This window comes from Barbus barbus (assembly GCF_936440315.1).
Source record: "Barbus barbus genome assembly, chromosome: 50".
NCBI lineage: Eukaryota > Metazoa > Chordata > Actinopteri > Cypriniformes > Cyprinidae > Barbus > Barbus barbus.
The window spans coordinates 14,441,172-14,453,210 of NC_136728.1; the positions used below are offsets into that span (position 1 = coordinate 14,441,172).

A 12,039-nucleotide genomic window follows, 5' to 3' on the forward strand; every position below is an offset into this window, starting at 1 on the left:
TTGTGTTCTGATGAAGAACAAAGGTCTTACAGGTTTGGAACAACATGAACGTGAGCAATTAATTACAAAATTTTCATTTTTGGGTGAACTATTCCTTGAAAAAAACATGTTTAATTGTCAAACGTTGAGAATAAGTGTGGTGGCTTCTGCCTTTTCTATGAAGAATCACTCTTGAAGTCTTGGGGTTTTGATGCCAGAAGAGAGACTTTATTATCATTAGACAATAAGGCCGAGAAAACTCTGCAGAGAGATCTCCCGAATATCTTTTTGTATCTTCTTTAAATAGTTTTTCCTCTAGGCTTGTTCAATACATTTCATACATACGCGTTTTACCTTTTTTGGCTGTGTTTCTAGTCTGCTACCAAGATTCAGACAGGGGACCTTAATTTTATGTTCCGTGAAAGTAAGGGCCCCTCATATATTTTGTGTAATGTCAAAACCGGACATGCAGCCTCACCATATGTCCGCATGCAGGCCTCAACACACAGGCAGATACAAGATTATATTAGTAGAATAACTTGATACATGGTTATATTCACTTTGATTATACTTGAACAATTCATATTTTAATCAATAAAACTCTTCGTAATAAGTTGGTACTTTTGCAAGACGCGAGCTATATGCTGTTGCCTCTCTTTTATGTCTTACATTGATGTCACGGATATAGAAAGGTCAACCGTGACATCAATATAAGGCATCAAAGAAACATAATCATATTAATGTTAAAGCGATGATATTTATAAATGTTATAAAATATTCAACATTAATAAAAAAATAACTAATAATGTCCAAATTCAGCTTTTTACGTGGTAATCGTAGCCGTCAAACTGTCCTGCCACAGAGTACTGAAAACGTAATTTCAAGCATTTGAAACTTCACTAAGCGTCATTTGAGCACCTTCACAGGTAAGACCACTTTTGACTGAAATGACTGAATACATAACAATGAAAATATAAAAAGTATAGAAGTAAAATAAGGTTAATATGGGAAAAGTTTGGAATTTGTGTGTATTTAATATTTGAAATCATGTATATGTATAATGTAAACATGTTCTTTACCTGTTTGTAGGTTATCCAGCAGCAGTAACATTTCACTCAGATTCAATTTTATTAACCAAAATGTGTAGTATATAAAAACACCCGCTTTTCCTCCACAAATAAGCAGTTCTGACATTTAAAATATGCAAAATATTTATTTACAGTACATGTACATACTTCACTGGTGATAGGAAAGTACTTTTGAAATTACTATAAGATAGGAAACTAGTAATTGGACATAAAAATTGTTCTGATAACACAGTCTGCTTGTTTGGTTTGCATGTAAGCTTTTGCATGTTGCTAAGTCTTAAAGCTTTGGTATACTTTACCTTTGGGATACTTTATTCAACATACAATCATTTGCGAAGCAACAATTTGAATCCTGCATAATATATAGTTCAGAGAGTGTGTGAAATAGGATTCAGCCAATATTCCTTGTCTCAAATCAAGTCACTGGAGACTTAAGGCCCATTCACACCAAGGACAATAATTATAAAGATAATGATAAAGATATAGTTCTAAAAATCGTTCTTAATATTAAAGAATAGCAGTGTCCACACCACAACTATAATGATAAAGGCACAGCGAAATTATATCCTTGGAATGGCTTTCAGAGTGATTTTTTTCCAGCTGATGAAAGATAAAAACATTGACACCCAATCAGAATCAAGAGATCAAGAGATTTAGAAAAACAGACAATATCATTCGCTGGTGTGGAGGTTAATATCATTATCTTTATAGTTATCATTCTTGGTGTGAACGGGGCTTTACTGAAAGACGAGCTCATAAGTTACAATGTAGGCGTCACTGTAGACATACAGCAAATGATCTCTGGGGTTATAGTTAAGATACTCAATGTTAGTCTTCATCTTATTGATATTTATTTTCAAATCATAGCGCTCTTTGTTGGTTTTGGTGTCATAAGAGTAAAAGATCTGTTCTATGTCTTTGTCCAGGTAACGAGTAGCATAAAGCACACCACATACCATGAAGGTATTTGTCACAGTCTTTTTGTGAAGAGAAGTGAACCATGTTTGGTTGAAAACGGGTGGGTTAGTAGTCTCGACTTTAGTGATAATCACATTTCCGAAGTTGCTTGTGGTCGCATATATAACATAGATGCCTGATTCATCTGTGGCAAAATCCATATCAGTATAGCTGTATGTTGTGCCGAGGTGTGCGAATGGAAACTTGCTGTTGTAACCTGTATCACTAGGTAAAGCCACAGTACTGACAGCACGAGTCGTCAAGTTGAACTGACAGACATAATATGTGTTGTAACAGTTATAGTAGAGTGCATTGGCGTACATGACCATGTTTGACCCCTGAATTGTGTTTGTTGTGGGATTGGAGCTTGATATATACGTATCTTTTGGTCCTATACCTAATAAAAGGGTACTCAAGGTGCTGTACTGGCGGACATAGTGGCCATATGCGCTACTACTAAGCACCACCAGCCAGTACTTGTTCTCATCTCCTCGAGCGGGCTTCACATCTCGACCCCAAGCACCATAAGTGTAGGAGGTGCCGTATGGTGTGAGGGAAGATGCTCTAGGTCCCGCCACATTGACCATTTGACCCAGACCACAGCGGCCTGAAAAAACAGAAATCTACAATCAGAAAATTTCTATTAGGTATTAAAGCACATTTTCTGTTTTGATTCTGATTCACAATTAAACTCACAATTCTGATTCATCTTGCTACATAACAAAATTGTTAATTTGCTTAATGTTAATTAAGCTATGCAGTTCAATTGCTATTTTTTGCCACGTAAGATTGTGAGTCATTTTGAATGAATAATCAACAGGTATGGCTCAAAAGAATCATTTGTTCCCGAATCAGACCACACTAGTTCCCTTCCAGGAACTTCGAGCTACGTCGAAACGCATATGGGAACGCCTTCAGCGTGACCAGGCTCTGAATATGATGTGTAATCAGTCAAACAAGGGCGAGGCGTCACGGGCGGGGTGACGTCACGACCAGGAAGCATATAAGCACGTGCGGCGGAGCCGGCTTCAGCTTTTTGTCATTCAGCGAAGCGCTCTGTGTGTGTCAGTCTTATTTACTGTTGTTTGTCCTAGTTTTAAGTGGAAAGCATTCAGTATCATGCCAAAGCCAAGGGCAAGCTCAGGGGTGAAGCTTTCAGACCACGTTTTGAGTCGTGTGTGCATCCTTGCCCTCGCTATATCGCGAGCGAGGACACACACGATTTGTGCGTAGTCTGCCTGGGTGCGGAGCACGCAGAATCGGTCTCCGCACCCGGAGGGCTCTCTTCGAGAAGCGAGCTTTCGCGAGCTCCCCACGCGGTGCCGGTCCCGCTGCTGCCGAGGCAGAGCGGCGGCTGCACTCGTGGGGCTCGCAGGCTGATCTGGCTGGCGAGTGTGAGACGGGCATGTCCTTATCTCCTCCCGTATCCGCCAGATCTGGCGCCCCGTCTCTCGGTGTGGAAGCGGTCTCTTCCCCCGAGACGAGGGCTCAATGCTTCGTCTCTCTTCCTCTGAGAAGGTTGATGTGACGAGCGTTCACGAGGTTTCGCCGCCTCTGTCACCCCGATATGATATAACTATGAGCTTTGTAAGCTGCAGTGTTTGCACAAGCACAAAGAGAAAAATAAGCCGGTCCCGCTTCTGCCGTAAAAAAGAGAGAAAAAAAGGCAGAGCGGCGGCTGCACTCGTGGGGCTCACAAGCTGATCTGGCTGGCGGGAGCGAGACGGGCATGTCCCTATCTCCTCCTGTATCCGCCAGATCTGACGCCCCGTGTCTCGGCTTGGAAGCGGTACTCTTCCCCCCGAGACGAGGGCTCAACGCTTCGTCTCTCTTCATCCGAGGAGGTTGATGTGACGAGCGTTGACGAGGTTTCGCCGTCTCTTTCGCCCCAGTTTAAGAGAGATGAGCTTTGTAAGCTGCAGTGTTTGCACAAGCATAAAATGAATAAACCCGGTCCCGCTTCTGCCGTAAAAAAAGAGAGAAGAAAAGGCAGAGCGGCGGCTGCGCTCGCGGGGCTTGCAGAGAGAGAAAAAAAGAAGAGAAAAAGGCTGATCTGGCTGGCGAGAGTAAGACGGGCATGCCCCTATCTCCTCCCGCGCCTGATCTGGCGCCCCGTCTCTCGGTTCGGAAGCGGTCTCTTCCCCCCGAGACGAGGGCTCAACGCTTCGAGGAGGTTGATGTGACGAGCGTTGACGAGGTTTCGCCGCCTCTCTCGCCCCAGTGTAAGGAGCTACTTCTATACAGGAGCCTTCCGTTTTCCCCGATCTCCTCACCGAGGTGTCGAGATCGCGGGAGAAATCTTTTCGTCCCGGCCATTCGGGAACTGAATGAGCGCGGGTATGCGGCGATGCCGCGGGTTGAACAGATGCTTGCGAGCTATCTGTCTCCCTCTACGGCATCGCCTTTGAAGGCTCCTGCTCTGCTTACAACATCTTTGGTGGGCAGAGGGTATGCGCACTCTCTAAACTCAGGTGGCTGCTGGGCGGGCGCAGCCTCCTCCGCATACCAGCTCCTCGCGCAAAAGGTCCTGACGGGCGAGCCGCAGGACCGCGGAGGGCGACCCCTACTGGGGTGGAGCGGCTTGCACCGCGGCACACGGTGACCGTCTCCCCTCGGTGCCCTCCGGGGATTTGTCTGTCAACCCTGCAGTTCCAGGGCACAGCAGGTCCCAGCGAGTGTTACTCTCAGGTTCTTCCGCCTGTGATTTCAGCGGGCCTGAGAAACTCGCCTCAGCCGCCAGATTACGCGTCTCATTCCGGTGCGCCACATCGAGACAGCGGTCTGGCCGCTTCTCTGAACCCAGAGGTTAGTCTCGAGAGACTGATTCCCTTAGTAGATCGTTTGGCAGCCTGGCAGCGACTGCCGAATGTGTCTCTTTGGGTCCTGCGGACGGTAGAGCCTGGCTATTCCATCCAGTTCGATGGGCCACCTCCGCTGTTCAACGGGGTCTGTGTGACTACGGTCCGCCCCGAGCAGGCTCTGGTCTTGGAACAGGAAGTCGATACTTTGCTGAGGAAGGAAGCCATCGAGTTGGTTCCTCCTCACGAAGTCCACGCCGGCTGCTACAGCCTGTACTTCATTGTTCCAAAGAAGGATGGGGGGCTGAGGCCCATACTGGATTTGAGTCTTCTGAACCGCTCAGCCAGAAAGCTGAAGTTCAAGATGCTCACTGTCAGGCAGATTGTGTCTCAAATCAGGTCCGAGGACTGATTTGTCACGACAGACCTCAAAGATGTCTATTTCCATGTACCCATCCTTCCCTCTCACAGGGAGTTCCTGAGGTTCGCTTTCGGGGGCAAAGCGTATCAGTATTGCTTTCTTCCCCTCGGCCTAGCACTCTCACCCTGCACTTTCACCAAGTGTGTGGATGCGGCACTGGTCCCGTTGCGACTGCAGGGCATCCGCATACTCAATTATATCGACGTTTGGTCGATCCTCGCTCAATTAGAGCGGGCGGCGATTCGGCATCGAGGTGTAGACACCCCCTAGTTACACGTTTCCTCCGCGGTGCGCTGAGGCTGAGGCCTCCGGTACGATCTCGCGTCCCTACGTGGGATCTGGCTGTGGTTCTGGAGGCTCTGTGCAATGCACCTTTCGAGCCCATTCAGGAGATAACTGAGAGACTCCTCACTATCAAGACCGTCTTCCTATTGGCTATCACCTCTCTGAGGAGGATGGGTGACCTTCAGGCCCTGACAACGGCCTCTATTCACTTTGCGCCCGGTTCGGCGAAAGTATTCCTCTACCCCCGCGTGGGGTATGTTCCGAAGGTCCCGTCGGTCGTTCCACAGCCGGTCGTACTGCAGGCCTTCTGTCCTCCTCCCTTCGGGGAGCCAGACCAGGAGAAGCACAACCGTATGTGTCCAGTGCGAGCACTGGACGCATACATCCACAGGTCCTCCCTGTGGAGAAAGTCGGACCAGCTGCCCGTGTGCTATGGTCCGCCTAGGAGGGGTCTTCCTGCTACGAAGCCCTCTCTTAGTAGGTGGATTGTGGGTGCCATGGCTTTGGCATACGAGGCCTCTGAGCTCCCCCCCCCCCCCGGTGGGAGTCAGAGCGCACTCAACCCGAGGTGTGGCGGCCTCCAAGGCCTTCTGGGCAGGTGTTCCATGCAGGACATCTGCAACGCAGCTGGGTGGTCCACGCCCCTGACTTTCGTTAGGCTCTATGACCTCGACATCCGAGCCACTCCCGGCTCCTCTGTCCTTTTGTCCTGACACCAGGCAGGGACTTGTCAGTCTGGCGGCGTTGGTATCTCATTCCCATATGCGTTTCGACGCAGCTCGAAGTTCCTGGAAGGGAACGTCTCAGGTTACGTATGTAACCATGGTTCCCTGAAGGGAACGAGACGCTGCGTCGCATTGCCACACTTCAGGCATCCCTGCCAGCGCTTGCTTCATGACTTGAAGCTGAAGCCGGCTCCGCCGCACATGCTTATATGCTTCCTGGTCGTGACGTCACCCCGCCCGTGACGCCTCGCCCTTGTTTGACTGATTACACATCATATTCAGAGCCTGGTCATGCTGAAGGCGTTCCCATATGCGTTTTGACGCAGCGTCTCGTTCCCTTCAGGGAACCATGGTTACATACGTAACCTGAGACGTTTTGCTGTATATAGTATGTCTGATTCAATAAAAGAACATATGAGTCATTAATTTGTGAATTGAACTGTACTGGTCACACTATACAGTATGTTTTTGAGTGCAACCTGGGAGGAAAACTCAATAGCCATTATTTGTGATACACTCTCTTCTTATCTCATCACATTCAATTTCTACTGCAAATTGGGGTAAAGTGTAACATCTTTTATCATGTGGCTTTATATTCAGCAGCTGCGCCATAGATTCACGCCCCTGCTTATGGAGGCAAAGCAAGAAATACTCTAAATCGATATTGAGATTGAACAAACGAAGATCACAGTTAATCAGTAAAACAATATTTTTCCTTAACACTAGTGGCTAAAAATGAAAAAAAAAAAAAGACTTTTGAGGACTTTAGCTTGCATACCTGGGGAAACTGTAGGGGGTGGTGAAGAAGCCTTGAGCTCATCTTTGCATTTTTCCAAGTTCTTCTTGATTTGGTTCTCTCGATTCTTTTTAATTACTTGCATTTTGTCAAACTTCTCCAACTGCACCATCGTGTCCTTCATATCTTCAAGCTTTAAGAAAAAGGGAGAAAATAAGAAAAATTTAGGCAATTAAAGCACGATTAATGAAAAAATATTTCACAAAAAATGTCCCATCCTTTATTATGTCAATTTAGATAACACTAATTATTAAAGGCATAATAATTTATGTGAACATATTATTTAAAAAATGTTTTACATCTCACCTCTATTTGAACATAACTTTTATTATTGTTGTGTTTGTGTTCATTTACATTTACAATTTAAATTATTTGATTTTTTACATTTCCTCTATGTGTTTATACTTTACACTGCAATGATTCTATGGATTTGTTTATAATTTGAAGAACTTTTTTTGTACAGTTAGTCACCTGAGCTGCAGCCTGTACATTGAGATGATGGTAATCGTTGGTGGTCCTGTTGAGTTTGTTGAGGAGGTCTTGAATTTCGGCAAACTCTAACTCAATGATGCGCAGAGACACGGCTGCATACAGATTGCTGTTTTCTTTTTCTAGTGCGACCACATTGTCTTCTAGTTGCTTCATACGTTGTTGTAGACCCAACACAAGTCTGTCTAAGTCTGTCATCTGCAGATAATTACTTTTACATTATTAATTGAATTTACTAAAACTATTTAAAATTCATCTGAATGAAATATAAAGAAACATGTTTAAATAAAATATTTACCCTTTCTGAAGTGATGCTCCTTATGCATTTCAAGGCGGTGGTCTCTACTTTTGTCAGTTCATCTTTAGGAAATAGAGGATCTACATTTTTCAGATCGCACATACATTCTTTCCCTGTCGCTGACTGTTGTAAAGGAATCACAGGAAATTAAATGATAAAATTAAAGAATTAAAAACCAATATATGCACTCTCTATAACAATATATTAGACACAGTACTTTGAAAAACTAAGGTATCAATAATAATTGATAAAATGACTTTATCTTTCTTACCTGCAAGAAACTGAAAGGGATGACAATCATCAAAATGAATATATAGGACTGACTCATCTCTAAAGTAGCAAAGGGACCTTATAACCATAAAAAACTTGTGTGGTAGCAGCAGAGTTTTAAAGATATATATCATTATGGTGAAATATCTGATGAAAGTGAGAGAGAAGATTTCATTTCTTTGGGTGGAGCAGTGATCTCTTGCAACAGATCATGCTTATAATTTTCATATTTTGTCTAACTGATATTGAACTGAACTGACAGTGTCTTGAAGATTTATTTCTTAAGTTTAAAGGTATAGAACATTTAGCACTTTTATACAGACTGCACAAAATACAATAAAGTTTGTAATTTTACATTAACAGTAAAATTTCACCCTCAATGGGCATTTTAGATCACTGCTTATAAAATGCTTATTTTTATGCTTTGTTATTTGCTTTAGCAATTAGTTTTTGGTTTAGGCTAATAGTAGTTCTTTATACCAAACATTTATTTTTGACCTTCTGACTCTCTGACCTTACCTATTTTGAAACCTACCAGTTTAATGTGATAAAATGACATATGAAGAAATAAAAGAGGATGTTGCCTTATCTCTGTGGACACATTTGGCAGGTCCATGAGAAAAGTAAAACAAATGTCTTGCCTCACAATCTCACTGCAGTGTTGCTTTATATAATGTTTGCAACATCTTGTGTTTGCTTGCAGTATTAAAATATGACTTTTTGCCTGTTGTCATACCTGTTGGTCTCACTGTCACAAACAAAAACTTAATGTTAAGACAACTTCTATCTGAAATGACAGCACTGCCTATATAGTAAACAACAGAAGGCAATACAATACCATTAAATTAAAATTATGTTTTCGCTTAGGTGGCGTTTTTTTTTTCATTTTACATTTCTATTAAAATATTCATAATTGCAATACATAGCTAAAATCGCTATGCGTGCAGGTATTAATATTTAAATCAAGCATAATGTAAGCATTATGTTCTGCATGTGTCTGTGCAGTGTATGTCTGCATTATTTAGTAAATCATCACTACTATTTTCACTCAAATTTTATTTCAAGAACCAATTTTTTCCATTTAAAAACATAAAATATGTCAAATTATTGGTGAATAAAAGACATTTATCAAGTTAAAGTGCCCCTATTATGGATTTTTGAAATCACTTGTTGTGGACGCAGACCTGGGAAAATTTTATATTTTCACGTTGGTCTGAATGAAAATGCAAATTCTTTCTTTGCCACTAGGTGCCGCGTTTGGAGCATTAAAAATAGCTGTTTCCCGGTAACGCTGTACACAAAGCAGCACTGCTCACAAACACAATATTGCGTCATGCAAAGGAGGGGTTTGAAAAAATGAATCGTTGAGCAAATGGTTTGGGAGTCGTTGAGCAAATAAGGTAAACATTAATGCATATTATAAGAAAATTAAAGTGTTTTTTTTTACCTTGCATGCATGTCAACCTGTTGTTAGGGACTCCCAAAACCAAAATATGAATCTTTCATAACCCATAATAGGAGCACTTTAAGTGAACTTGCTAAAACATGATTTCATATGTCACAATGTAGGCATCACTGTAAACGTACAGCAAATGATCTCTGGGGTCATAATTCATATACTTAATATTAGTCTGCATTTTCTTAATGTGAATTCTCAAATCATAGCGCTCTTCGTTGGTCTTGGTGTCATAAGAGTAAAAGATCTCTTCTATTTCCTTATCCAGGTAACGAGTAGCATAAAGCACACCACATACCATGAAGGTATTTGTCACAGTCTTTTTGTGAAGAGAAGTGGACCATGTTTGGTTCAAAACTGGCGGGTTACTAGTCCCAACTTTACTGATAACCACATTTCCAAAGTTGCTTGTGGTCGCATATATAACATAGACACCAGATTCATCTGTGGCAAAATCCATATCAGTATAGGTGTATGTTGTGCCGAGGTGTGCGAATGGAAACTTGTTGTTGTAACCTGTATCACTAGGTAAAGCCACAGTACTGACAGCACGAGTCGTCATGTTGAACTGACAGACGGAGTAAGTGTTGTAACAGTTATAGTAAAAAGCATTGGCATACATGACCATGTTTGACCCCTGAATTGTGTTTGTTGTGGGATTGGAGCTTGATATGTATGTATCTGCTGATCCTATACCTAATATAGTAGTAGTCAAACTTTTGTACTGGCGGATAAAGTTGCCGTATGCATTACTACTTGACAGCACCACTAGCCAGTACTTGTTCTCGTCTTCTGGAGCAGGATTTGCATCTCGACCCCAAGCACCACAAGTGTATGACGTTCCATACTCTGTGAGGGAATAAGTTTTGGGTCCCGATACATTGACCATGCTGCCCAGACCACAGTGACCTAAAAATACAGAAGCAAAAATATCTAAATAAGTCTAATTTAACGTTTTAGCTGTGGTTACGTAATTATGATAAACTAGTTTATGTGTACCTGGGGGAAGTGTCGGGGTTGGTGATGTACTGTTGAGATCTTCTTTGCACTGTTCCAGATCCCTCTTAATACGCTGGTTCTCACGCTGTTTCACCATCACCTGCGTGTGGTCAAAGTTCTCCAGCTCTGTCATCGTTTCCTCCATATCCTGAAGCTGTAGAACGAGGGATTAAATAAGAATTAGGGAAGTGCCCATAATTCATGTAAAAATCTCTGGTTAAGAAGTATTGAATGAATTACATTTAATATTAATATTAATAGTTTTCTTGATGTGACATATTTATACATATCACAAAGCACTGCAGAAATAAATACAATTAATTTAAATTAGTTGTATTATTAAAAAAAAAAAATGAAGCATCAAAAAATAAGTATTTATATACAATATTTATGTTTATATTTAATTTATTAAATAAATATTTTCTTTAATCTAATGCATTTCATGCATTATCATATCATGAAGCGTTGCAGAAAAGAATAAAAAACATGAATTTAAATCTTATAAATATTCAAGGAAATGTTTATTTAATAGCATTATCATTTTCTACAACACCTAAAGTGTTGACTATGAAAAAGACTATGAAACAATGTTATTGGTATGTTAATCTTCTTATGTATGCAAATGTATGTGACTGATATATATATATAAATGTACCTCTGTAGCAGCCTTTACACTCAGCTGCTGGTAAATGTTAGTGGTTCTGTTGAGCTTGTCCAGAAGGTCTTGAATCTCGGCTAACTCCAATTCAATAATGCGTAGAGACACGGCTGCATACAGATTTCCATTGTCTTCTTTTTCTAGCATGGACACATTGTCCAGAAGCTGCCGGATACGGTGTTGTAGACCCAACATCAGCCTGTCAATCTCTGTCATCTGATTAAATAGGTAACAGCTGAATAAGAAATTTAGCATCAGTAATACATAAAGAATTATTCTGCAAATTATAAACTTTTTTTTTTTTTACCACACATCCCTGCTTTGCGACCCTAAACATCACAATAGTATATTTTGCCATGTTTCTACCTTTTCTGAAGTGATGTTCTCAGTGCATTGTGTAGCTGTGAACTCAACGTTATTTAGTTTATTCTCAGGGAAAGCAGGATCAGAATTTTGTAGCTCACACACGCAGTCCTTTCCTCTCGCTGACTGTGAACACAAAATAACAGTAAATCCAACATACAAGCAAAATTACACCTTAAAAATGGTAATATATAAAATAATATTGAAAAATTCTGTCAGTAATAATGTTAAATAAAAATAATGGACAGTTAAAGTTTACCTGTGAAAAAATTAGAGGAATGACAACCATCAAAATTAATATGTTTGATTGACTCATGTTTGAGACAGGACAGGTCAGTATCCTTTAGCCTCGAAAATAAAGAACAGTTTGCTTTGCAGAAAGTCAGAAGCTCAGATTTAAAGCAAAAAAACCAGGATTGGTTAGTGAGCTGAAGGTTTCTGCTGACATGAGAGGAAT

The 12,039-nt window shown here is 41.6% G+C and overlaps 2 protein-coding genes across 3 annotated transcripts; both read right to left on the reverse strand.

Moving 5' to 3' along the window:
• Positions 1 to 1,175: 1,175 nt before the first annotated feature.
• Positions 1,176 to 8,312, reverse strand: LOC306868272 (olfactomedin-4-like). The gene is made up of 5 exons (XM_079414380.1): positions 8,108 to 8,312; positions 7,837 to 7,959; positions 7,521 to 7,736; positions 7,032 to 7,182; positions 1,176 to 2,631 (listed from the first exon to the last, which is right to left on the reverse strand). The coding sequence occupies exons 1-5, from the start codon at positions 8,162 to 8,164 to the stop codon at positions 1,805 to 1,807; spliced, it is 1,374 nt and encodes a 457-aa protein (XP_079270506.1). The 5' UTR covers positions 8,165 to 8,312; the 3' UTR covers positions 1,176 to 1,804.
• Positions 8,313 to 9,151: 839 nt separating this feature from the next.
• Positions 9,152 to 12,039, reverse strand: LOC306868273 (olfactomedin-4-like). 2 transcript variants are annotated; one of them, XM_079414382.1, is made up of 6 exons: positions 11,842 to 11,974; positions 11,586 to 11,708; positions 11,217 to 11,435; positions 10,562 to 10,715; positions 9,642 to 10,471; positions 9,152 to 9,250 (listed from the first exon to the last, which is right to left on the reverse strand). In XM_079414382.1, the coding sequence occupies exons 1-5, from the start codon at positions 11,896 to 11,898 to the stop codon at positions 9,645 to 9,647; spliced, it is 1,380 nt and encodes a 459-aa protein (XP_079270508.1). In that variant the 5' UTR covers positions 11,899 to 11,974; the 3' UTR covers positions 9,152 to 9,250; positions 9,642 to 9,644. The 2 variants fall into 2 exon arrangements, with proteins under 2 accessions (XP_079270508.1, XP_079270507.1); XM_079414381.1 differs by having other exon boundaries at positions 9,152 to 10,471; positions 11,842 to 12,039.

Excerpts from the sequence above, each read along its gene's own strand:
- LOC306868272 (XM_079414380.1), bottom strand. The coding sequence starts at position 8,164 with ATGAGTCAGTCCTATATATTCATTTTGATGATTGTCATCCCTTTCAGT. Across the intron at positions 7,960-8,107 it reads TCCCTTTCAGTTTCTTGCAG|TCAGCGACAGGGAAAGAATG; the intron begins GTAAGAAAGATA and ends CCTTTACAACAG. Across the intron at positions 7,183-7,520 it reads ATGTACAGGCTGCAGCTCAG|CTTGAAGATATGAAGGACAC; the intron begins GTGACTAACTGT and ends TTTTTCTTAAAG.
- LOC306868273 (XM_079414381.1), bottom strand. The coding sequence starts at position 11,898 with ATGAGTCAATCAAACATATTAATTTTGATGGTTGTCATTCCTCTAATT. Across the intron at positions 11,436-11,585 it reads AGAACATCACTTCAGAAAAG|ATGACAGAGATTGACAGGCT; the intron begins GTAGAAACATGG and ends CTATTTAATCAG. Across the intron at positions 10,472-10,561 it reads AACCCCGACACTTCCCCCAG|GTCACTGTGGTCTGGGCAGC; the intron begins GTACACATAAAC and ends CTGTATTTTTAG.